A 24,308-nucleotide genomic window follows, 5' to 3' on the forward strand; every position below is an offset into this window, starting at 1 on the left:
GTTGGTAGGCTTCTGTGAAGACCTCCCTCCTATACTCTGCTTCCTCCTGGAGTTAACACTCAGAAAAGGCAAGAATCCTGCAGCAGTTTGAGGAGCCCCAGAAGCACAGTCTGGGAACACTGCATGCCTCTTAGGATAGGCCAGAGCATCTGGCCCCAGGGTAGCAGGTGACCTAAAGTTGAGGGAGGTGTTTAGCCAGGCAGGTCGCAAGGCGGTCTCCAGGTCCCACACGTCCCAGTGGGGAGCTGGCCTCTAGGCGGACTAAGTGCCCATACGGCCAGAACAGGGGGCAGAGCTGCCAGGGCAGGGACCGCAGACCTTAGCCGTGGCTGTTGGCATGAAATTCCCAAAGACCACGAGGGCTGCATCGCTGGGACTGAGGCAGAGGCAAGGGCTGGAGGCCAGCCCCCGCCCGAGGCAGCCTGTCCTGACTAATGTGTGTGCTCCTTAGAGCGCACCCTCTCCCAGAACTTAGATTGTCACAAAGACAGGGACAAGAGGAGGGACAGGAGGGACCCCCTGCAACAGGCTGAGTTCTGAACTGAACCTGATCAATTTCCTTGAATTGAGTTTTTATTTTTAATCATCAACTTAAATGAAGGCTGAGTTCAGTTTTGGAGAAATAGAATGGCCATATCTTTACACACCTAAGATTTCTTAACATATGTACCAGTTACCTACAGCTGTGTAACAAATGACTACACACTTAGCTGCTGAAAACCATACACGTTTATGATCTCAGGGTTTTTGCCTGTCAGGATTTGGGGTATGATGGACGTAGCTGGGCTCTCTGCTTTGGGGGTCTCACCAGGCTTCAGTGAAGGTGTTGACTGGGGCTGAGGTCTCATCTGAATACTCTGCGGGAGAAGAATTCACATCCAGGTTTGTACGGGTTGCTGGTAGATTCATTTACTTGTAGTTGTAAGACCAAAGGCTGATTGTTGGCTGGAGACTGCCCACAGCCCGTGGGGGTTCCCCACAGGTCCCTGCCACCCGCCATTCACAACATGGCACATCTCCTCTGGAAGACCAGCAGGGGAGTGAAAGGGAGGTGTCTAACAGGGTGGAGTCTTATGCAACGTGATCATGGGAGTGACAAACCATCACCTTGGCTACATTCTATTTGTGGGAAGAAAGTCACGGGTGCCGCCCACACTCAGAGGAAGAGGATTCGTAAAGCCATGGCTATCAGGAGACAGGGATCACCGGGGGTTACCTAAGGGTCTGTCTGCTACAGTACATAAATTTTCAGACTTGCTCTATGTGTGCAATCGACTGCATATAGTTTTCAACCCAGTGTATGGGTCTGACAGTTTTCAGTGAAAAAGTATATTAGTTGAACTCTCCTCAGAATTTATAAAGAAGCTGAGTAAATTGCATCTAACTTCTGAAGGATGGGAAAACTTGGATATGCAGGACTCTGCAGAGAGCACAGAAGGATGTCTCCCGAGGTCTGCCACGTGGGTGTACCCTACGTTCCAGTTCCCTGGACCACTAGGGTCCAAATGGACTGTTTCCTTTATTTACTCAGATGCTACTCAGTATAACTTGGCTATTAAAAAAGGATATAGCATTTGAGAAACAAGAACTTGTTTTATTACTTTCATTAAATCTAGTAAATAAGAAATAAATGAGAACATGGAGCTACGTGACTTTAATGACCATTTCAGAAGTTTAGACGTTCTTCCTTTAGGGAGATAATGGGGCTGCTGCTTTCAAAGTTGAAGCTATAAACACTGTCACTTACACATTTCTGGTAGACATCCTTTAAGAAGTGGTTTCATTTAGTGCCTCTGCCCTCTTCCCTTCCCCATCCTTCCCCTTCCTCCTTCTTCTCTAATATATGTTAAAATAATTACCTTCAGGAACCAACCTGGTTCAGCGAAGCGGAAGACATGATCTAAAATTGAAAAGGAACTGCGTGGCTAAATGTTTAAACACGATTAAACAAACGCGTTGTACATGCTGGTGGGCTGAGAATTGATTTCAGTACCACGGACAGGAGTCCAACCCTAAGCCCCCGGGAGCATTGCCTTCTGCCCAGATATACAAATGTAATAAAATGACCCTTTTCAGCCCAAATGTTGAAACAGTGCTTGGGATGACTGGGTGGGATGTTTGTTGGGACATTCCCCATTGACAGGTGTTACTCACAATACATGGTCTTAAATCAGTGGGTCAAAAGGAACAGCTAATCACAGCTGCTATCACTGATTGAGAACCTGTTATGTGCCAGACACTGGTTCTAAGCCTTTGAGATGCAGAACTCATTTCATACTCACAACATTCCTAAAAGGAATTACTTTTATTTCCCATGCTTTACAGATACGGAAATCGAGACAGGGAGGAACTTGCGCAAGGTTACAAGCTTATCCACGGTGCAGCCTAGATCGGAACCCAGTAATCTGCCTCCAGATCTCACACTCCTAACCACTTTGTTTTAAGTTTCTGAGTGCACATGGGTCAATCCCTGTAAAAGTCTTTGGAATGATTGAAGAAAAGCAAGTCAGTCCTTTTAGAGCTGTTCCATTAAGTCTCAAAATTAACTGCTTAATAAAAAGACCAGGGTATGGTGTGCGTTCAGGGTAGCAGAGTGGTTTCCATCTGGACAATGAGGCAAGTTCTGATGAAGCACATTCTCCTGGATTTATTATTTTTGGTCCAAAGCCTAGTTCATATTAACTTTGTGTGAAATGCTATCTTTTTTTGGCCCTCTTTTGAAATATTGTGCTCAGCTCAAGTCAACAATCTCTTGCCCCAGGTGTTAAAAACCCTGGGCTCTTCTTAGCGGGGAGCTGGGAGGATGAATCAGCCACAAAGGGAGCCTTAGAAGGAAGCCAAACTCAAATTCCGGGAAATGGTGTTAAAGGTTCCACATGTTTTGTAAGACCTATAAATATCTCATCTTCTATCTTAGCCCTTACTGCTAGTCCAAATGCTAATCCTCATTAGGTTAGAAACCTGGAAAGGAATTTGTCATCAAAGACAGTGCTAAATTTGGATGCTTCCTAGCTGAGCCCAACCCTGCTAAAGAAACCGAATGACTTCCCTCTCCTGGGCATCAAAGCCCCAACAGATTTACCTCTTCCCCAAGCCTGCCAATCCAGAAGAAGAGGTCTTTGCCGAATGCCTGCTCTAGCAGCGTTCTGCCAGTTCTTCATCTGGGAGAGGGCCTGGCAGGGAAGGTTAAACCCGGAACCAGCCACCACCAGCCATGCGTCTGGCGCCATGTTGGTTGACTCTCATGCTGGTTCCCAATTGCCTTCCCTTCATCTGATGGCGGATGCGCAGCTGCAAAGCAGACCCTCCAGGCTGGCTCATGTTCATTTGAGACTGTAGAAAAGCATTTTGCATTTCAAGAGGATTTAATCTTACCCTTTCTCATTTACTTTTGGCCAAGATTTACTTGTACCATCCATCCAGAAATTCAGATATCATCCAATAAGCATCTCTCCAGAGATATCTTGATATGATTGAGAGGGATCATACTCATATTCCTTAATAAGGTGAATAAGAAAGGAGGCATTAACATTTGCAATGATATCTGATCGTAATTGTTTATTGTTAAATATGTATTGAACGGCTAACACACGCGCTAAGGTAGGTGTATGGGTAGAAAGAAGAATAAGAATTAGGTAGGGCTCCCTGAAAATAGAGCTTGAGATGTGAATTTAAATGCAGATGATTTATTAAAGTGCTACCAGAAGAAAGCAGAGAGGCAGTGGAGAGGAAAGGCTGGAAAAGGGAAGAAGCAAGGATGTGATATCCGGCAAAGTCTCAGCTCCAGGTCAACCCCGCGGGGCGTTCTGGAGCATAAATGGCAGCTCAGCTCTGCTCCCTGTGGAGGCAAAGGAGCTCCCGCACGCGTCACTCATTGGCCAAGCGCTCTCCAGGGAGACGTGAACTCCCAGGCACTTGGACTCTCCGTGCCGGCAGGACAGGCACTCCCGGCAGCTCGAGAGCACCCCAGGGGAAGTTCCAGGCACTGCCGCTGGGAGGAAAGCACAGAGAGTCCGAGGGACGAGCACACGGAGGCGCCAGAAGGGATCTGGGGGACGGGGTGGCACACCGCCAGGGGACCCCAGCCCAACCCTCGCTCTCTTTAGCTCTGCTCACTCCTCACAGTCTTGCATTGAGTTCACTCCATCCTGTCCCGGATTCTTCAAGTCTGTGGCTGATTTCAGTTTCTGTGGGAAACCCTGCAAGAGGAGAAAGTAAGTGGGGCAAACTGCAGCTCCCTGTGCTGCACGTGGTCCCAGGGCAGGGTCTGGCCGTCAGCGCCTCTCCTCTGGCACCCATCCAAGGGCCCCTGCTCCTGCGGCGAGTACTTCTGCGGTCTGGGTTGCCTGCTGGGCGAGGTCACCGAGACCTGCATCCCTGAGTGGACGGAGCCCTTGGTTAGTATCTCATTTAAGGCCCATGTGCTGTTAACAATGGGCGTGGGGCACCAGGAGATATCCACCCCGGTAAATCTCGTGAGTGCCAGACACGTTCCCCCTGCCCCTGTGGTGGAGAAACCCCGCCTTCTCAGGATGATGAGGGTCAGTTACTCTCGCCAGCGTGGTCACACCTTTTTGCCTGCTGACCTGCTGACCTGCTGTGAGAATCTAGAATGGCTGGGCAGTGGCTGTTGCGTTAAGTTCAACGGGACTTTTACTGTGTCTCTTGGTGGAGACATCTCCCCTCTGGTACCCGGGGCTTCTAGACCCACTCAACCTGAAGTCGTGGGGATGAAATCACACATTTGCTTGTGAGTCACTGGGAGTGACGGTGCGTGAGGTCACTCCTGCTTCCACACTTCTGTTTCTGGATCCGTGCATTTTACCAGTGAGGACTTAGCACCGTGTAACAGCTGTTGGCTTGAGATACATGCTGCTTCCCCAAGCACAGGACCCCAGCCGTGTGGGGTGTCACCTGCAATGTGGCATCTTGGCTGCATCTTTAAGATGCTATTACCATGCTCTCTGGTAGCCTCTGGATGTAGCAGGACCAGTAGGTCCCATCGGCATGTGCCCAAAGCCATAATTTATCAGCTGTAACTGGGTCCCTTGGTTCCAGACACCATTTTGTTATGTGGGACCCCGTGGAGGTACATTTGTCATTCTACAATCTCTAAAGATGTCACATGAGCCTTGGCACTGGGGCAGGAAAGGCAGGGTGTTGTATTTTAATCCCAATCACAGTCACTACTTTTTCCAGACCAGGGAAGAGGAAGGCAGATGTCAAACTGCAAAGATGTCGCTTCCAGTGAAGTTCCAGGCTCAGAATTCTCTCTCAGGGAGAACTGGAGAGTAAGGTACAGCCCAGCAGAATGGTCGCTCTGCTCTTAGGCAAAGGAGCTTGGGGTCCCCACGCATGCGCCAGGCTGCGGCTGGCCAAGGCCCCTTCACCAGGGGACATAAACTCCCAGTCACCTCCTGCTCTCTTCGTTTGTGGGCAAAGTAGCCTCGGCAATCAAAGGGAATTCTCCCCCAAAGAATCACATGTGTGGACACTTGAAGCAAGGGGATGGGAACAGAGGGTCTGAGGAAAAGGGGTCCGGGGAGATCTGGGCCAAGTGGAGCGTCTGTATCACGGGCCTGATCCCTGGGCTCATGCAGGTCCCAGCCTTAGGGGAGCGGCAGCTTCTTCTCCATCACAGGTTATGACAAGCTCCTGGGTCTAGTTCCCTGTGCTGCACAGTAGGTCCTTGTTGTTCGTCTGTTTTATATTCCATAGTGTGTATCTGCTAATCTCAGACCCTTAATTTATCCCTCCGCCTGGAAACCCCAAGCTGTTAAAGGGGGTCGATGGCACCCCTATCTGGCAAATTGTGTGCCTCAGAAGGAGACACTGCTTTTATTATCCTGGTCAGCAAACAAGTCTGCTTTTTGCCCACCAAGAAACACACCTCAGTCTTCCAAGATGATTTATTATATAAAATCCTTGACGAGATAGGACAGAACGGAACCCACTCCTGCCCCTGCTCAGGAGACACGCAGATGCCAGGGCCTCATGGAGGACTGTTACTTCCCGCTCTCAAGCTGGATGACACTCGAGAGGCCCAAGTGATGCTGAGGTGCACCGAGTCCCAGTCCCGGCCGGCTGGGGGCGAGGGGCTCAGCCAGGGCCCTGACCCCGATACCACTAACTGTGCTAGCCTGGGTTTGTCAGGCTCAGAAAGCCCTTCACCACTCAGGACTCCACCGTCACAAGCCTCCTCCTCAACCAGGCGGTCGTACGGAGCAAACGCACACAGTTCTGGTGGGTCCCAGACTCCTTGACGGAAGCCCCGGGCAGGCGTTCCGGTAGCTTGGTTTCTGAGAGCTGAAGAAAACCTTCACTCCAGCCTCATTCCTCCACTCTGTTGTTTGACAGGTCACTTTGGGCCAATGGGTGGAAAAGTAACGTGGGGCTTGGGACCCTTGGATATTAAATTGCTGACAGTCTTCCCAAGTGACCTTCAGAGAGTTGATGTCACCGTCTGAGACACATCCTTCAGACAAAGATGGCTTTGGGACGTGGTCATGTGTTAGTTCCCTTTAAACCTTCGCAGAGCAGGTGACTGTAACGAACTTGCGCTTGGAGTCCTGGACCTGCTCCAGGCCCTGGAGGCGGCCCGCCCTGCCCACCGCTGATGGAAACAGAGTCAGGTCTCACTGCTTCAGCGGAGGGCCTCTGCCATTTCTCTAAACTCTCATGAAGATGTTGGCACATGACGAATCCAAGCCCCAAGTCCGAGGGGCCTTAACTGAGTGATGACTGATTGCTTATTTTAAAGGCTACATACGTGAATGTGTTTTCTTTTTTTAAATATAGATGTATTATTGAAGTGTGGTCAGTTTACAATGTGATGTCAGTTTCCGGTGTACAGCACAATGTTTCAGTCATACATGTACAGACATACATTTGTTTTCAAATTATTTTTCCCCATGAGTTACTACAAGATACTGACTATAGTTCCCTGTGCTGTACAGTAGAAACCTGTTGTTTATCTATTTCATATATAGTAGTTAGTATCTGCAAATCTCGAATTCCCAATTTATCCCTTCCCACCGCCTTCCCCAGCTGGTAACCGTGAGTTTGTTTTCTATGTCAGTGAGTCTGTTTCTGTTTCGCAAATGAGTTCATTTGTCTTTTTTCTTTTTAAGATTCCATGTAACTGTTATCATATGGTGTTTTTCTTTCTCTTTCTGGCTGACTCCACTTAGAACGACAACCTCCAGGTCCACCCATGTTGCTGCAAATAGCATTATTTTATTACTTTTTAAGGCTGAGCAGTGTTGTATTGTACAATTATACTACGACGTCTTCGCCCAGTCATCTGCTGATGGGCTTTTCGGCGGGTTCCATGTCTTGGCTGTTGTCAGTAGTGCTGCTGTGAGCACTGGGGTGCAGGTGTCTTTCTGAATTAAGGCTCCCTCTGGATATGTGCCTAGGAGTGGGATTGATGGATCATATGGTAAGTCTATTTTTAGTCTTTTGAGGAATCTCCATACTGTTTTCCACAGTGGCTGCACCAAACTGCATTCCCACCAGCAGTGTAGGAGGGTTCCCTTTTCTCCACAGCCTCTCCAGCATTTGTCATTTCTGGACTTTTGAATGATGGCCATTCTGACGGGTGTGAGGTGATCCCTTACTGTAGTTTTGATTTGCATTTCTCTCACAATTAGCGATGTTGAGCATGTTTTCATGTGTCCATTGGCCATTTGTATGTCTTCTTTGGAGAATTGCTTGTTTAGGTCTTCTGCTCATTTTTGGATTGGGTTATTTGTTTTTTTGTTAGTAAGTTGTACGAGCTATTTATATATATTCTGGAAATCAAGCCCTTGTCAGTCTCATCTTTTGCAAATGTTTTCTCCCATTCCGTAGGTTGTCTTTTTGTTTTGCTATGCAAAAGTTATAAGTTTAATTAGATCCCATTTGTGTATTTTTGCTTTTATTTCTATTGCCTGGGTAGACTGCCTTAGGAGAACATTGCTAAGATTTATGTGAGATATTGTTTTCCCCTAAGAAGTTTATAGTGTCTTGTCTTATATTTAAGTCTTCAAGCCATTTCAAGCTTATTTCTGCGTTATGATGTGAGGGAGTGTTCTGACTTCATTGATGTATATGCAGCTGTCCAGTTATCCCAACACCATTTGCTGAAGAGATGGGCTTTACTCCATTGCATGTCCTTGCCTCCTTCATCAAAGATGTTCAATTGATCAAGTGTTTGTGGGTTTATTTTGGGGCTCTCTATTCTGTTCCATTGACCCATATGTCTGTTTTTATACTAATACCATGTTGTTTTGATTATTGAAGCTCTGTAGTATTGTCTGAAGTGTGGGAGCATTACTCCTCCAGCTTCATTCTTTTTCTTCAATATTGCTTTGGCAATTCTCGGTCTTTTGTGATTCCATATAAATTTTAGGATTATTTGTTCTAATTCTGTGAAAAATGTCCTGGGTAATTTGATACAGATCACATTAAATCTGTAGGTTGCTTTAGGTAGTATGGCCATTTTAATAATATTCTTCCAATCCAAGAACATGCAATATCTTTCCATTTTAAGTCATCATTAATTTCTGTAGTCAGTGTTTTGTAGTTCTCCACATGTAAGTCTTTTACTTCCTTGGTCAGGTTTATTATCAAGTATTTTATTTTTTTGGATGCATTTTTAAAAGGGATTGTTTCCTTGCTCTCCTTTTTTGATATTTCATTGTTAGTGTAAAGAAATGCAACTGATTTCTTTGTTAATCTTGTATCCTGCTACCTTGCTGAATTCTATTATCAGCTCTAGTAGGTTTTGGAGCATTTAGGGTTTTCTGTATACAGTATTATGTCATCTGTGTATAATGACAGTTTTACCTCTTCTTTTCCAATTTGGATCCCTTTTATTTCTTTTTCTTGTCTAATTGCTGTGGCTAGGACTTCCAATACTACGTTGAATAGAAGTGGTAGTGGTGAAAGTGGGCATCCTTGTCTTGTTCCAGATTTTAGTGGGAAAGCTTTCAACTTTTCACATTGAGTATTATGCTGGCTTAGGTTTTCCATAAATAGCTTTTATTACATTGAGATGTGTTCCCTCTATACCCACTTTGGTAAGAGCTTTTTTTTTTTATCATAAATGGGTGTTGAATTCTATCAAATGCTTTTTCTGCATCTATTGAGATGACATTGTGTCTTCAGCATCTTAAGATATTATCAAGATTCTCTGTAGCAAAGACAAAGAACAATGGGATTAGAGCTTATCTGGGTGAGCCTGGGACCAGCTTTACATCCTCTCACTCTTCTGTATTTTCCCACCTCCATTCTCCACCTCCTTCTCTTCCTGGGTGATGTGGCAGATGTGGGGACAAAGCAGGAGGCAGGCAGATGTGGGCATTGAATAGAAGCATCATTGTACATTCCTGTGGCTGTACCAGTGTCGAGTGCTGTAGTCTGGCTGAGGGGTAACAGAAGACCTCACTCACTTCAGGAAGAAGGATGTTTTTCAGACTGCCAGCCAGATGGATGCCTCAGAGACCCAGTCCATTGACCCAATAGATATTGTCCATTGACCCTAGAGATTTTGGCCAGAAGGGAAAGAATTTATCTGGCTTTCACCACTCTAAGATACAGCAATATGGTTGCAGACTCAGGCTAGTAAGATGACCTTTGAAAGGCGTTATAAGTCAGATTAGAGATGGCAGAATTCCAGAGGAGAAGTATTACTGCTCTCAATAATGGTCTTTTAAATACTCTGTGCCCCTTTACTCTGCACACCTGGATCTCTTTGTGGATGTGTATAATAAGCCCCTTCCTGAGTGGTAGGGTGGACTTTTGGATACAGTGCTTACATGTCAAACTCATTTAAAAGAGCATTTTCAAGGCAGTATTATTGAAAACAATCCATTCCAGAGGCATACATGAGGTGGAATTTTTTATTTTTGCACAGCTTGAGATAGAAATTGAAATAAAAGGTAAACGTCTAAGTTTGGAGAATATAGAAGTTTTAGACTGATGAAAGACAGCACTTTATTCCCCCCTGCCGAAAAGTAGCATTTTATTTCTTTGCATTAAAAAAGCCTGTGAGAATCGGTGGGGATGCAGAGAATAAGCTGTCAACATGAATGCTGAAGCCATGGCAAGAAAAAGACCACTTCACATCCATGGAGTTATCTAATGTCAGTGCCAGCTGGTGGTCCTGACACGGTCCTGGACCTGCTGTGCAGACATGCTCGGTGTCACTGCATCCATGGAGGCAAATGGGCTTGCCTGGAAAAGAAATGGAAGGAAGAAATGATGGAAAAGGGGGATGGAAGGAGAGGAGGACAGAAGGAGGGAGAGAGAGAGAGGACAGGAAAATGTTTCCAACATGTCCCATGTGGCAGTAACTGGCCCCAGCCCATGCTGAGGGCTTAGAGGGGAGCCTGCAGATGTGAAGGAAGAGGAGGTGTTTGTGCAGTCTGCTACCTGGGCGACTCGGTCAAGGTTTCCAGTCAATGCCAAAGCCCTGACAAGAGACCTGAGAGAGTCTGGCCTGGGAGTGGGGGCCATGCGAGGATTATGTGCTCTTTCTAAAGCACCCCATGAGAGGGTCATGGGAAGAAGGGCGCAGTTCATACAATTTAAGAGTAAGTCCCCCATTAGGATGAGCCATGTGGTGAATAATTTAAACAGAGGAAAGAGGAGAAAGTTAGGTCTCAGAGGAGCATCACTCACTCTGGACTCGCTGTGGACTCGCCTTCTCTGGGTGCAGAGGAGTGGGGCGGAGGTGACGTCCATCAGGAAGGGCTGTTGCTCATTTAGACCCCAGTCCCAGTGGTGGCAGGACAGGCCCCTGAGGGCAGGGCGCCTGAACTTCTCTTGGGCCAATCTTCTTTCCTCCAGCTGCGGGAGGGACTCTAGAGTAGGGGTCTGCTGACTTTTTCTATAAAAGGTCAGAGGCTAAATAGTTCCAGCTTTGAAGGCCAGACTATCTCCACTGTAACTACTCAACGCCACCATCATGGCACGAAATGGCCACAGACAGAATGCCAGTGGTGTGCATGACTGTTCTAATAAAATTGCATTTATATCAACGATGGTGGGCTGGATTGTCCCGCAGGCCCTAGCCTGCCAACCCCTGGTCGAGCCAGACGGCCAGGCGTCACTGGAGACAAGGGCAGCACGTGGGGGCGGGGTTAGGATACACGCCAGCCCCTCGTTAAGACTGGGACCGGGCGCACCTTCTGGGCCCCTCCCCGCCATCCTGGGCCGCTCGGGATCTCGGTACCCTCTCTGCTCTGGGTTCAGCCCTGCTGTTTGCAGACACAGCATCCATGGGAAGGCGACCCAGTGATCAGCAGGAGACGAGAGAAGCAGACATGGAAATAAAGGCCAACCACCTTTTCTTTTTTATTTCGCTTAGACAAAATGCAAAGAGTATCTCATTAAATTAAAAAATAAACCAAAAAGAAAACCAAATTGACCCCCCCACCCCTTCACTGACGCCACTCATCCTAAGTTAACAACAGAAGAAGGTCAAACTGAGGACCCCGCTTCTAACGGGAAAGACAGGTGTGCAAACGAGACTAAAGCTGCCCCGCCCCCAAATCAATGTCCCCTGTAAATTCACAAAGCGGGTAAATTTTTTTCCTGTTTTCTCTCTTGAATCTGTGTGATAGAACCTCCAGTCAGAAGGTTTAATGAGTCCCCCATGCACTTTGTAGAAAATCAGTAAAAATGCAATAGCCTGTGAAGATCATAAAACTGGACTCTTTCCCAAAAAATCAGATGCCCAGGCGGATGGAGCTCACACTCAGACAGAAAAAAAGCAGGAGAGTCTTTGCACTGTCTGTGGTTTTTCAGTATTTTCTCTTTTTTTTTTTTTTAATATATTTTGGCAATTTTCTTTCATTATAAATATTGGAATTCCGTAAAAAAAAGGTAGCTTTGATTGAATTCTTTAAATCGTATGTACAACCGCTGTCCAGCCACGCTGTCTGTTATACCAAGGTGTAGGATTTTGCGTAGGGATTGTTGCCTTTCAAGTGGCCCCGCGAGTCCAGCAGGGATTCCTGGGAGCTGCTCATTTTGGCCGCCTGTCCCAGCTCCGCCCCTTCCCGCTGAGGTAATGTGGCCACGGCCCCCTGCTGCCACTGCTGTCCCTCCCGGGCGGAGGACGTGGAGGCGGCGGCTTCCATGGGGATGGGCTCGAGGACCGTGGGGCGCTTCAGGGTCCGACTTTTCTGAGGCTCCAAGCACGCCTGCCCTAAACTCAGGTCCCTGCTGGTGCCTGGACCACTTCGGTTCAACAAGAAGTCCATTCGAAGGTAGGGAGGCAAATGTATGAGGTCGCCTGGAAAAAGACACACAGGGTGAGTCGGCATCTTCACGTAGTAAGTGGGCGCCGGGGGCCCCTGGGCACGCGTGGTGGGCCGCTCAGGGTTTAGAGGTGGGACTGTCACAGCCCCTGCGTGCAAGTCCCGAGGCCCCTGGTCAGAGCTCCTGCCCGCCATCGTCCTCATGGCTCTCCCACCGGACACAGGAAGAGCTGGCTTTTCTATGGCACATTCAGTTAAGCTCTTAAACGTCAGAGTTGAACCAGAGCAAGAGAGGTCACAAGAGCCTTTGAAACCCCACCAGGGGAAGAAACACATGCATCGAAGGCAACAGCGCACACTGGGTATCAACCGCTAGACCGAACCCCGCGTGTGGCGGCAGGTGCTCGGCAGAGCGCGGGGCTCAGGGAGGGGGGCACAGATGCTGAGGAACAGAGGGTGGAGGGCCGGCTCGAGCCTCAGCACTTCCCCGGGCCGTGCAGCCTGGACCGCCACTTAGTCACGGCTTCCACGACTGCTTTTGGTGGACCCGGAGAGCACGCGGCCTCCCTGCTGTGCTTTGCCTGCCTGCTAAATGGCTCGTACCTCTCCTGTTTCAGTTAGTGCCATGTACCGAGAGGCAAGAACGGCTTAGACCTAAGTATTAGGGTTTCTGCTTCCTTCTCAGGACCACTCACTCTGGCATCCATGGTCCCAGACAAAGGCACCCTCTTCAGGAGAACCCACTGTGGGGTGAGAGGCTGGCGAGCAGACTCCAGCTGTGGCCCTGGACGCCGAGGCTGTCTGTCCTCGGGGCTGCTCCCTGCACTGCCTGACATGACAGGGTCTCCTGACGCCCGTCCCCCGCCTGGGGCAGGATTTCTCCATGAGGGATTTGCTCAGGGCATCTCCATCGTCCCAGCTGCAGGCTGCAGCCTCCTCAGCAGGGTCTTGCCACCGAGGGTCCCCCTGCCCACTCCTTCCCTCCCTTTCTCCTCTCACAGGTGTCACACCTGCGTCATGGTCTGTGGACCCTCCTTGCCTGCTCCTGCTGTAACTAAGCCGAACCCTGTGGGGCCTTCCTGGGACAGACCGCCCCCCTCCCCACTATGTTCTCTGCCTGCCTCTTGTTTATAGAAAATCTTTAGCCTTCTAGGCCTTCCCTGAGTTCCAAAAGACATATTTAATCAGAAAAATAAGAAAATGCAGAAAGAAAGGAAAATAGTCAAGCAAGACAAAATAAGAATAGTTTAGTCATTAAACAAAAGTGAAGGACCTTTAGTTTCTCCTCAAGAATTTAGATAATATTCTGAGCCATATCCTTTGAGCTGTTTTCCAGATACTAAAACCCACACCAGGTGGAAGTTAACTGTATGCTGCCCACCAGCATGTAGACTCCAGACCAGGTGGAATCAGAATGCTGATGCTGCTGACTCACCAGCAGCCGATCAGAAGACTGTCCACCAGCTGATCACAGACCCCAGACCCTCTCCTCAGCACAGAGCTCCTTCCTCTTTTCCCTACAGAATCTCCCAGCAAAAGCTGGAGAAGGGGGAGCTGGTTCTTTGGGACATGAGTCCACCTTCTTCCCAGGACTGTCAGCTTCCTCAGTAAAGCTGTCTTTCCTTTTACCTAATACTTGTCTCTCAGTGTGGGATTCTTGAACAAAAAGCAGCAGAACCTGAGTTCAGTAACACTGCTACCTCTTTCTTTATTCTGCACAAGAGTCTGCCCCCACCCCCAATCCCCTGCAGAGCTGATCTGTCTTGGCATCTGCTTCTTGGAAAATCAACTGGCACAGCTGCCATCACCATCAACTACTGAAACTGTTCTTTTGAAGTTCAACTATGACTTCTTTTTTTATTTTTTGAGTTTGAAAAAATAACAAAATTTAATGATTATATCACCTTTACTTACACTCATAACACTTTCTATCCTATGTTCATTAATTTATATCTATAATTAGGGCTTGTTAATAAAGTATCATGCCATCAGAAAGCACAGGGCACAATGTCTGCAAAGGTAAAATAGCATAATTATGTCCTGATTCAACTATGACCTCTAATTGTCACATTCAGTGGTTTCTTCTTGGTCCTCACCGACTTGTAGCCCCTACATTTCACACCGTTGATCTTTTGTTCTTGGGCCCCCAGCTTCCACGGCACTGTGCACTCCCACATCTCTTCCTACATCTCTGACTGCCACCTGTCACTCTCCTTTTCTGGACCCTGCCCTCCATCCATCCTCTAAGACAGGGTTTTCCCAGTAGCCTGTGCTCAGCCCTCCAGGAGCTGCATCATCATCCCATTATGAATAGCTCTCATATCCATCTTTTCCATTTTGCTTTCTCTCCTGAGCCCTAGACTTGAATTTCAGATGCTTTGCTAGATATTTCTACATGAATGCCCATCATGAATTTTAAATGCCAGTCTACCAACCCAGTTAATGAAGGCCTACCCAGACTCCCAAACTCATCCCCAAGTGCCTTTTTCTCCCTATCTTTTAAAAAGCCATCCTCATCTTCCCAGAAATTAATACTCGAATCCTCAGTGCTCTCACTGACACCTCCCTCTCCAGGTTACTTGTACTTGCAAAATATCTCTTGCTTCCTTTTCGTTACCATCTTTACGACCCTGGTTCAAGGCTTTAACACATCTCATCAGCCCCCCGTAATGCATGAGTGCAATCAGGGCCCAGCTGCTGGACACAGGTTGCAAACGACATCCCCCAGGTTTGAGGTGGACTGAAGCCTGGATCCGACCCTCGGGCACTTTTGGAATAGACTGTGATCATCCCGCAGCCCAGTGCATCCCACCGGCCTCACTTCGAGATGCATGCAGACAAGGGGTATTTGTGCAGCACGCTGGGGTGAACGCAGGGGGATCTTCCTGGTCATGGTGGGGGCTGAGAGCCTCACCACCTTGGCTCACCTGTCCCTCCCTTGTGTCATACCTGGGGAGCAGCTGTGGTGAGAAGACAGGTTGGGGGCTTATAGTCCCGGAGTCAAGAGCCGAGGTAGGAGGATGCGCAGGCGGGGGAGCCAGGACGATGGTCTGCGCTGGGAGGACGTCCACGGGAAGTGAGAGGGAGGGAAACCATGAGGGCGGAGGCGGCGCAGGGTGCTGGCCGCAGAACTAAGGACAGGCGGGGCCGGGGGAAGGGAGGGAGGGGCAGGGATGACTCCCTGCCGGGCTTCAAGCTTAGGGAACTGGATGGACTGCTCATTCCCTACGAAGAACTGCCAGGAGAAAGATCTTATTTTGGTGGAAAAAGAGAATGGTTTTGGTTCGGACATGCTGAGTTAGACGTGGGTGGGGACACCCCAGAGGAGCTATCCAGTGGGCACGTCTAAGGCAGAACTCATTCCTTCACTTTCTGACTCTAGAATAACTGGCAATTCCAGGTTCCTTTGCTTCAGAATGTTCCCTGCTTTCCTCACTGTTGCTCACACCTGCCTCAGCCGGGCCTTTTGGGGGGGGCAAGGGCCCTCCCGTGCCGGGCAGGGCTGCCCCTGGCTGGCTGCGCTAACAAAGTAGTGGAGTTCAGACAGTAGCTGAAACCCCAGAGCTTCTGAAAATTCAAGCTGACTCACGGAATGGCAATAACCGTTTAAGCAGAAGGGAGAGACTGCTCAGAGGTATAGGAGAACCAGAAACAAAAGCAAGACAGGCTGAGAAACTACGAAAAATGCACACGCACAGTTTGAGTGAGCACAAGAATCTTCAAAATGCTTGACTTCTCTTCAGATTTATTCTCCTCCCAGGGTACGAGGAACGATGACTTCATTCTGGGGAAGTTTACCAAGCTGACGTCTGTGTCCTTGCATCCCACTGCGGTGTCACTGGGGATTTACGAGGCAGGAACCCACTTAGCATTTTCCTGCTGGCTTTCTCAGAATGTCTGTGACCCGCCAAGCGGTAGTGAGTAATGGTAGGATTTTATTAATTTTTTCTGCATGTATTTCACTAAAAGGGCCCCAGCGACGTCTGGGATCTGGCTCACTGAAATCACAGACACTCCGACTCAACGGCGGCTTCATACAGTGATCTGGACCAAAGGAAAACCCAGTAACAAACTCCTTGGCAATAGTTTGGCTGCAACACTCTTAGAGGAAGAAATGATGTGACTTGGCGTTATTGTGAAATGGGTTTTGGTAACGTGATATACCTGGACTTCGGCTTAGAAAGAATGGTGGCATTAAGGTTATCATTACAGACTCCAGGGTTGAAGGTCTCGTCTGCTTGCTTTGTGTATTAGCTTTAGTCTTGAAAAGGAAAAGTATTCAATATTTAAAAGCAAAACCTTATGTCCCTAAAGCACTTCATGACGGCATTGAAAATTACGTGTCTTTGTTTATGGGAGTGATGTACACTCTTCAACCTTCCCTCTCGAGGGGTAATTGTTTACAAACAAATATCATGAAAGCATTAACAGAGATGTCATTAAAAATAAACTGAAAAATTCTTTCGTAGTGTGAAGAATATTTTTTTGTATATGAATCTGTACACCCTAACTTACCGATTTCGAAATTTGTGGATTTTTATAAATCCAATTTCCTAAAAGCAATGATCTGTCTTTAGTCTAAGTCCAATAAACAAATTAGATTAATTTGCTCTTTATTTATTTACATAACTAATATTATTTTTACAATCATTTTGTTCAAATGATTGAGAAAATGTGGAAGGCATTTATCTCCAGGGTTATTTTAAAACATAGGTCAAGAGAGCCCGGAGAGCCGTATGCTGCTTCTGAGACTCAGCTGAACCCCGAGCACTTGACCTGTCTGTAATCCACAGATTTAGGAAGGCGTCTCTAGCCCAGCAACTCCCCACTGAATGAACAGGGCTTGTTAAGCCCCGAAAAGGCAACAGCATCTTGGCCTCAGCTGGCTTGCAGGATGCTCAGGTGTCAGACTGGATGGAACAGAGGTGTTTGTGGTTCTCCTACACCACTGGAGCCCACGTGGGCTGCCCACTGCCTGCAGGGGCTCTCACTTCACACCGAGTGATCGAGGTGGTGACGGCAGCTGGGAAAGCTCAGTGAGAGCTGGAAATCCTTAATCATGGAGAGAAGCTCAGCACCACATCTTTACACCCAAGGGCGTCCACGTTTGCTTGTGGCGCGTCTGCCTAGCACCCCTTAATACTCAGTGTCTCCGAGAGATCCGTTTTTTCACGCAAAGCTATTAAGTCGTATGAGGCTCTAATTAGCTCCTTTCAACAGTGTACGTTTTTTGATTAGCGCCCAAAGTAGCCCTTTCAACTGTGTGAATTCTGCAAGCGAGCTCTCTTAATAATTCATGCACTCAGGCGGGAGAAAGCGCCAGAAGAGTCGGTGGGGAGTGCTGCTCAGTAGAGGCATTTTACGGCCATTAAACTCCCATCCTTTGTGCTACTCCCAGTGCCAGTGCGGAGGCTGGGTTCTCGAATCGTCTGTCTATCGTGTGTTCTTTGGACGTCTACAGACGCCGAGACAGCCGTGCCCGGGTGACGCTGGACAGAGAACTGAAGTGAGACACTGCGGTGACAATCTCTCCCGCGTGAAACAGGCAGACACAGGGCGCACGGGCTTTTCTCACCCTCCCTGCCCCGCATCTGCCTGTTTTTCACGGGAGAGGCTGAACAATGCTTCTGACAGTGATGACTAAGAGGAGTCCGGACGACACCGCCGCACTGCAATGGCTGGTGTAAGTCTGGGCTCAGTTTCCTCACTCATAAAGTGGGACTAAGCGCGGAGCCCACCGCGGAGGGCAGAGGTGAGGACTTAGTTATCAGACGCACGTGGAAGTCTCACCGGCGGACGCCTCCCATCTCAGTGGGTCTGCAGTTATGGGCTGCAGATCTGCCAGGGGAATAAGTTGAGAACTTTTCTTTTGACCTTATTTTCTGTCTTTTATGGGTTGATTAGTGCCCCCCCCAAGACAGGTCCACATCCTGACCCTCAGAATCTGTGAACGTGACTTTATTTGGAGAAAGGCTCTTTCTAGATGTAATTAAGTAAAGGATCTTGAGATCAGATCACCTGAATTGAAGGTGGGCCCTGAGTCCAATGGCAAGTGACCCTATTCTTTAAAAAGCAGAGGGAGACTTGAGACACAAAGAGGGGAGGAGGCCATGTAGGGTGGAGGCAGAGGTTGGAGGGATGTGGCCACGAGCCAAGGCCCATCAGAGCCAGCAGAAGCTGGAAGAGAGGAAGAGACCAGGAAGGGGTTCTCCCTAGACTTTCTGGAGAGCGTGCCTCCCTAGCCCGCAAGTCGCACCATTTGCCACAGCCTGCCAGAGCCCAGGCCCTGCTCTGACTCATGCCTGGAAGAATGGCAGGTGATTTAGTTATTATTTCCATGTTATGCCTTATTATTTGACGTAATGGTCCATTTCTCATCCTCCTGTCACTGCCTTCTGGGAACCTTCGGTGCCATTAATATCCCCCAAAATTCAGACTGAAGTCAGCATCGATTCCTCTCTCTGTCCCTAACCGCTTTGCTCACTGGTGCCTGGCCTCCAGCCCTGAACCAGCACGGATACCCCGGCCGTCCCACATCCATCAGCAGATCCACGCTCAGAGCTAGCCGCTCTCCGGCAGGGGGACCTTCCAGCCCTGCTCAGCCTGCTTATGTGAAAACTACTGTATCAAACATGCCTCTTTTTGCTGAAAACCAGGAGACTCCTCCTTCCTATCAGGAAAGCAGAATGTCCTGAACTTTCTATTCAGACCCACATGCAAGGCTTGAATGAGTTTTAGCTTCGGAAGACGACTGGCAAAGTCAATACTGAGACAGAACGAGCAATGGGTCATTTCAGAAAGCCTGTTGTAGATGCACATTCCCTGAGTCTGGCTCAGGCTCTGCCACCTGCCACTGGGGAAAGAACGTCTTCGGTCTAGAATAGTCTCAGCTGAGAGCAATTTTGCCCCCCGGGGGGCATGTGGCCATGTCTGAGGGCTTCTTTGGATGTCAGGGTTGGTGAGACGGCTGCTACTGGCTTCTAGACAGAGGCCAGGGGCCCACTGGTCAACATCACACAAGGCACAGGCCAGCCCCGCACCACCACTGCCCAAAAGAATCACCCCATCCTGATTATTAATGGCGCTCCTGTCGAGAAAACCTGGTTTAGATGATCCAAGTTCCTAACTCCAAGTGGATCTTTATTTCACTTTAATTTTCCTTGAAAAGTGTCAGGTTCAATTAGAAGAAGGAACAGTACCCCTCTGCCTCTTCTAGACCACAAGGAATTATGGCCTCAGTTCTTTAGGGGAGAAAGTAAGGGACTGGCCCGATGGAGCAGCAGTTAGAAGGTCCGAGCCTGGCCTTACCTGACGAGGTGGGGGCTTAGAGCAACGAGAGGGGCACGGGTGGGAGACGGCTGAGCTTTGCCTCCCTCTGCCTCCAGGAGTTCTGTGACCCCTTCGCGTTTCAGTTCTCATCTCTAGTCAAGGGAAACAGGCATGATGATTTCCAGAGAAAGCCTTTAAGCCCAAAAGAATCTTTCTTAGGCACTGAACTATCTGGCCTGTGAGAACGGGTCAGGCACCTCTGCGTTAGGAATGGGGATAAGTAAGGAACGAACAAATGCATTTCTGGGAGCCTAAAATCCCAGGGGGCGTGGCAACAGCCTCCCCTCTGCGGTGCAATTCCTGGTTAGTCAGCAACCGTGCAGACAGGTGCATGCGTTCACAAAACGTCGCGCAGAGTGGAAATGCAGCAGCGTCCCCATGGGCTTCCGTCTCCTCCGGGGACACATCAAAAGGAACTTTCATCAACTTCTAACAAGGTCTGCGATCTCTGCTTGGATGGAGTTGGATACTGGTGCAAAAGTGAGAAGCCAAGGATGCTTCCTCGAGTTCTAGCAATTTCCATAAAAACCACAGAGATCAGACTGGCAAAGACACTACAGTATCGAAGAGCCCGTCACAGAGGGGAGTGTGGCGTCCGCCCACGCCGGAGGCTGACAGGATCTAACACTTTTCCAGTTTAATATTAATGTTGCAGCCTGGTAATGAAAACCTGTAAGCAGACCTCTCTCGGTAAATGCATCTTCACTCCCAAACGGCCCCCAGGAAAAACTCTAAATAAGTAATGTGAGATGGATATCGAGGTCCGTGTCCGCGGGCTCTGCTACCGCTCTTGGCTCGTCCCGGGCAGACTCCGTGCATTTTTAAGAGCTCGTTGGTGTGATCCTCCCCCTCCCTCGCTGGTGAACTCTGGAAACTACACTGAGGTATGCAGCGGGCCTTTGTGCTTGGTGTGCGCTCCATTCTTCTGAAATTGAGTCTTTCTGAATAAAAAGTGGGATTGGAAAATCTGCTCAGAATGTGGGCAAGCGGAGAACTCGCCGGTGGGGATTTCGGAGCTCCTGGTGGGGAAGGGTCCATGAGGGTCAAAGCCAGCTCTAGCTCCCATGTGAGATGCCCCGGGACCCACACACTGAGTGCCCCGAGGAGGACGCCGGGGGGGACTTGTACCTGCTCAGCCACGAGGCTGGCAGCCCCATCTCGATCACCCTGCGTGTCACCCAGAGGAGGACTGAGTGAGCTGGAGAGAGGATTCCAGGCAGGGGAAATCAATGTTTAGGAGGCCAGAGAGTCGGAACTCGGAAAGCATGGGTCAGATGTCGAGGAGGACGAAGCCGGCCTACCAAGAGCCCCCGAGGTCTCTACCCAGAAAGCAGTGGGTAGGCAAGGAAGGAATTTTAAAAAACTTTTTTTTAATGAAGGGACTGGGGATTGAACCCAGGACCTTGTGCGTGCCAAGCATGCGCTCTGCCACTGAGCTGCGCCCCACAGAAGGGACTTCAACACGAGGAGCTGGACTACATTGCTTGAATCCCGGTTTGCTGCGTCCCCGCCTGGGAGCAGGACGCGATGGAGCTTGGCGCCAGCCGCACCCACGCGGGACCGCGGTGAGAGGCCGCCCTCTGCGCTCTACTTCCTTCCTTCTGTACCTTCTCAGGACCTTCAGGTTGCTCCGGCTTATCGTGACATCCCACCGGGCTGTGGGGGGGGGGGGAGCCCCTGTCTTCCATAAGCTGGGCTTTGTCTTGTTTCTCGGACCGCCTCGATTTTCTGTCTTGTGTCTTTGGGACCCTTGGTCTTCTGTCTACGGCACTACATGCTATTCTGGTTAAAATAAGGAGCCTGCTAGAGGGTTGGCTTCATGCCTCTGATGTCTTAGGGTGATACCTGGAGTGGCATCTTTTACAGAGAAGATACTCGCTAGAGGTGAGTTGAGTAAGAGGGTGTATTACACTTGTGTTTGGACGGGGCATCTGGAGATGCAGCGCACTTGCAGGCAGGCGGTGAGCCTCTGCTGGGCATCCACACGCCGCCCTGGAGTCCAGAGCTGCCTTCTGGTCACACAGGACACAGGTGGTCATCCTGCCCTTCGTCACGGCCCAGGCCCCCTCCTCACCTTCCACCACCTTCCCCAGCAATGGGAGCTGAACCTCGATACATCAGCTGAGGGAAACAGCAAGCCGCCTGCAGGCTCAGGAGCCGCGGCAAAGGTGGTCGGAATGAAAGGTGGGGGTGGGAAGGGAGGAACTGGGGGTTTGAGGTTTGCAGACACTGACTACTATGTATAAACTAGATAAGCAATGAGTTTATACTGTGTAGCACAGGGAGCTATAGTCAATATCTTATAGTAACTTATGGTTAAAAAGCACACGAAAACAAATAAATGTATGTCCCTATATGACTGAAGTCCTGTGCTGTACACCAGAAATTGATACAACATTGTAAACTGACTATACTTCAATAAAAATATTTTTAAAAAAGAGAATGAGAGAGCAAATCTCCGTGTAGCTGGGGCCGCAGCAATAGAACAGCGGGAGCACGAAGTCGGCTCGGGGCTTCGGGGCTGTAAGCAGGCGGGTGCGACAGGCAGGCGGGCTGACAGTTCCAAGCCTGGGACCCTCGCAACAAGTCCTGCCATCGCTTTATGTGTCTGGGGGACATCGACAAAGAACAGACTAAAATTACAGATGGGTCCTTAAGAAGACAAAATTGCCAGCGCACATCGGGGAAGCTTGGTTTTCTAGCAGGAAGCCAGCTGGAATGGGCACATTCAAATGTTTAGGTCAACCTAGAGCTGCATGAGTAGCAATATTCAAAGGCGCTTCATGGCCCCAGGTCCTTCTAAGTTTAACTTCTAACTTTAGATGGGACTGTTAGAAAGTTTCACTTTTGGCAGCTCAGAGGGAGCTCCCCTTCTGTGTGGGGATGCCAAGTTCATTACTATCCGCCTTTCTCTCCGCTCCTCCCTCAGCCTGGACCACTGGCCCTCAGGGGCTCCTCTCCCCCCCGGCCCCCCGCGACTGTCGATCACTCACGTCTCCACTCCCGTCTCCAAAACACCTCCCGCCAGACTTCACCCCCCTCCTCTGTTTACTTCTCTTCCCAGCACCGACCATGATCCGAAAAGATGTTACCTGTTTACTGGGTTAGTGTCTGGCACCCCCCAGGAATATAAGCTCCTTCCAAGTGGGGTGTTTGTGAATCTTGCCTACCGTTGACTCCCCAGCTCTGAATGCAGGGCCAGTCTTGGAATGGGCGCCAGGAAGTGCACACTGAGGGCGAGGGGAGCAGCATGCGGTGTGCGCGCATGCGTGTGTGTGAGTGACTGTGTGTGCAGGCATCCAAGATAGTTGCACATGAGACCCTTGCCGTAGCTCTTGGAATCACGTTCATGATAGAAATTTCAAAATTGAATTTTAACGATGTGCCAAGAAGAGAAGGAGGATGTAAGCCCCTCATGGGGGTGGGGGCAGCCCCCAACCCAAGGAGAAAAAGAAAGAAGGAATATTCTTGCTTGAAGGGAAGGGGTGTGACACTTGGGTCCTGAGGTGGGAGCCCTGCTCCCGTTTACCTGCCAGGAGCGGAGCTCAAGTCCTCAGGTGGTGAGGGAGACGCAGGTAGGGCAGGGGGTCACTTGGCAGTGAAGCTCTGTGGATCATTCTGATTCATGAGCCAACAGGAGAGCCACGCAGGCTTCAAGGGGAGAAGAGCACGTCACAAGGACAGCTGAGAGCAAGGCCAGCCTTTGTGGGGGTGTGACCTGAGCAGAGGTCCGCTGGGCCTCCGGGGGGGGGGGGCGGCTGCCTCTCACTCCTCTCTCTTCTCTTCTGTTAAACACACACACCCAGAAGAGCATGAGGGATGGGACGACTGGATCCTAAAATTAAAATTCCAAACTGCTTTGCGTAACTGGTTGTTCAGAGAAGCAGCAAGTTGGCGGCAGGCGGTGGCCACTTCCAGCTGGAACACCTCAGCCGCGTTCGTGGCGGCGGGGCTGCGGGCTGAGGTGCAGGTGTTTAAAGCTGGGGTCCCGGGGTCTAAGTGCAGAGATCTCACGGGAGGGCGCTTCCCCTGTTGCTGGCGGGGCCAGGCTGTATTAGGTTGCGTATTTGAAGCTTTAAATTGATTTGAGCAGCTCCCTGCAGTGGCAGCTCGACTGCACAGGATAAGCGTCATGAATAAGGAAGGAGCAGTAACCCAAGACCGTGAGGCGCTGGCTCCAGGTGCTCCCCGAAACCAAGAGGGGGATGGCTGCCAGAGCATCAGAGCCACCTTGACCAGAGGAAAAGAAGCTGCTAAACCTTCCAGCTATTTCTCAGGGGAACAGTTTTGTTTGTTTGTTTACTATTTTTGTTTTTAAAGATGGAAAGAGTCTCGCCTTAGGGAAGAAAACAAATCACATGACTGGTATTGTATTTAAAACCCACTAGTCCTAGAAAGGCAGCTGATTAAAAATTCAGGTGTTGTTAAAAATCTAAAGCTGGATTCTGACGCCTGCCTTGGTATGAGCTGTCCACATTTCATGGCGAGCTCTTCCCCATCTGCGGAAGAGATTCCCTTTCGACTTCAGACCAAGAATAGAAAATAAATCCCTTTGTTTCAAGTTAGGCTGGAAGAGGGCATAGACCTAAAGATACTCTCGCATTTTCCTCAAAGTTTCTAACCATTGCAGTATGTGAACCTATTGGCCAACCTTGTCATCATCACAATCATGATACATTCATTTATTCAATAGCGTTTATGAAGCACCAAGTATGTATCAGACACAGTGTT

The 24,308-nt window shown here is 49.3% G+C and overlaps 1 protein-coding gene across 1 annotated transcript in view; it reads right to left on the reverse strand.

Annotated features, from left to right (window-relative positions):
- Positions 1–11,327: 11,327 nt before the first annotated feature.
- DSCAM (DS cell adhesion molecule) overlaps positions 11,328–24,308 on the reverse strand; it is a 667,301-nt gene continuing 654,320 nt past the window's right edge. The window contains exon 34 of the mRNA XM_031684569.2: positions 11,328–12,283. Within this exon, the coding sequence (XP_031540429.2) occupies positions 11,931–12,283 (353 nt within the window). The 3' untranslated portion in view covers positions 11,328–11,930. The remainder of the gene's footprint in view (positions 12,284–24,308) is intronic.

The sequence above is a fragment of the Vicugna pacos genome, chromosome 1 (assembly GCF_048564905.1).
Source record: "Vicugna pacos chromosome 1, VicPac4, whole genome shotgun sequence".
Classification (NCBI taxonomy): Eukaryota; Metazoa; Chordata; class Mammalia; order Artiodactyla; family Camelidae; genus Vicugna; species Vicugna pacos.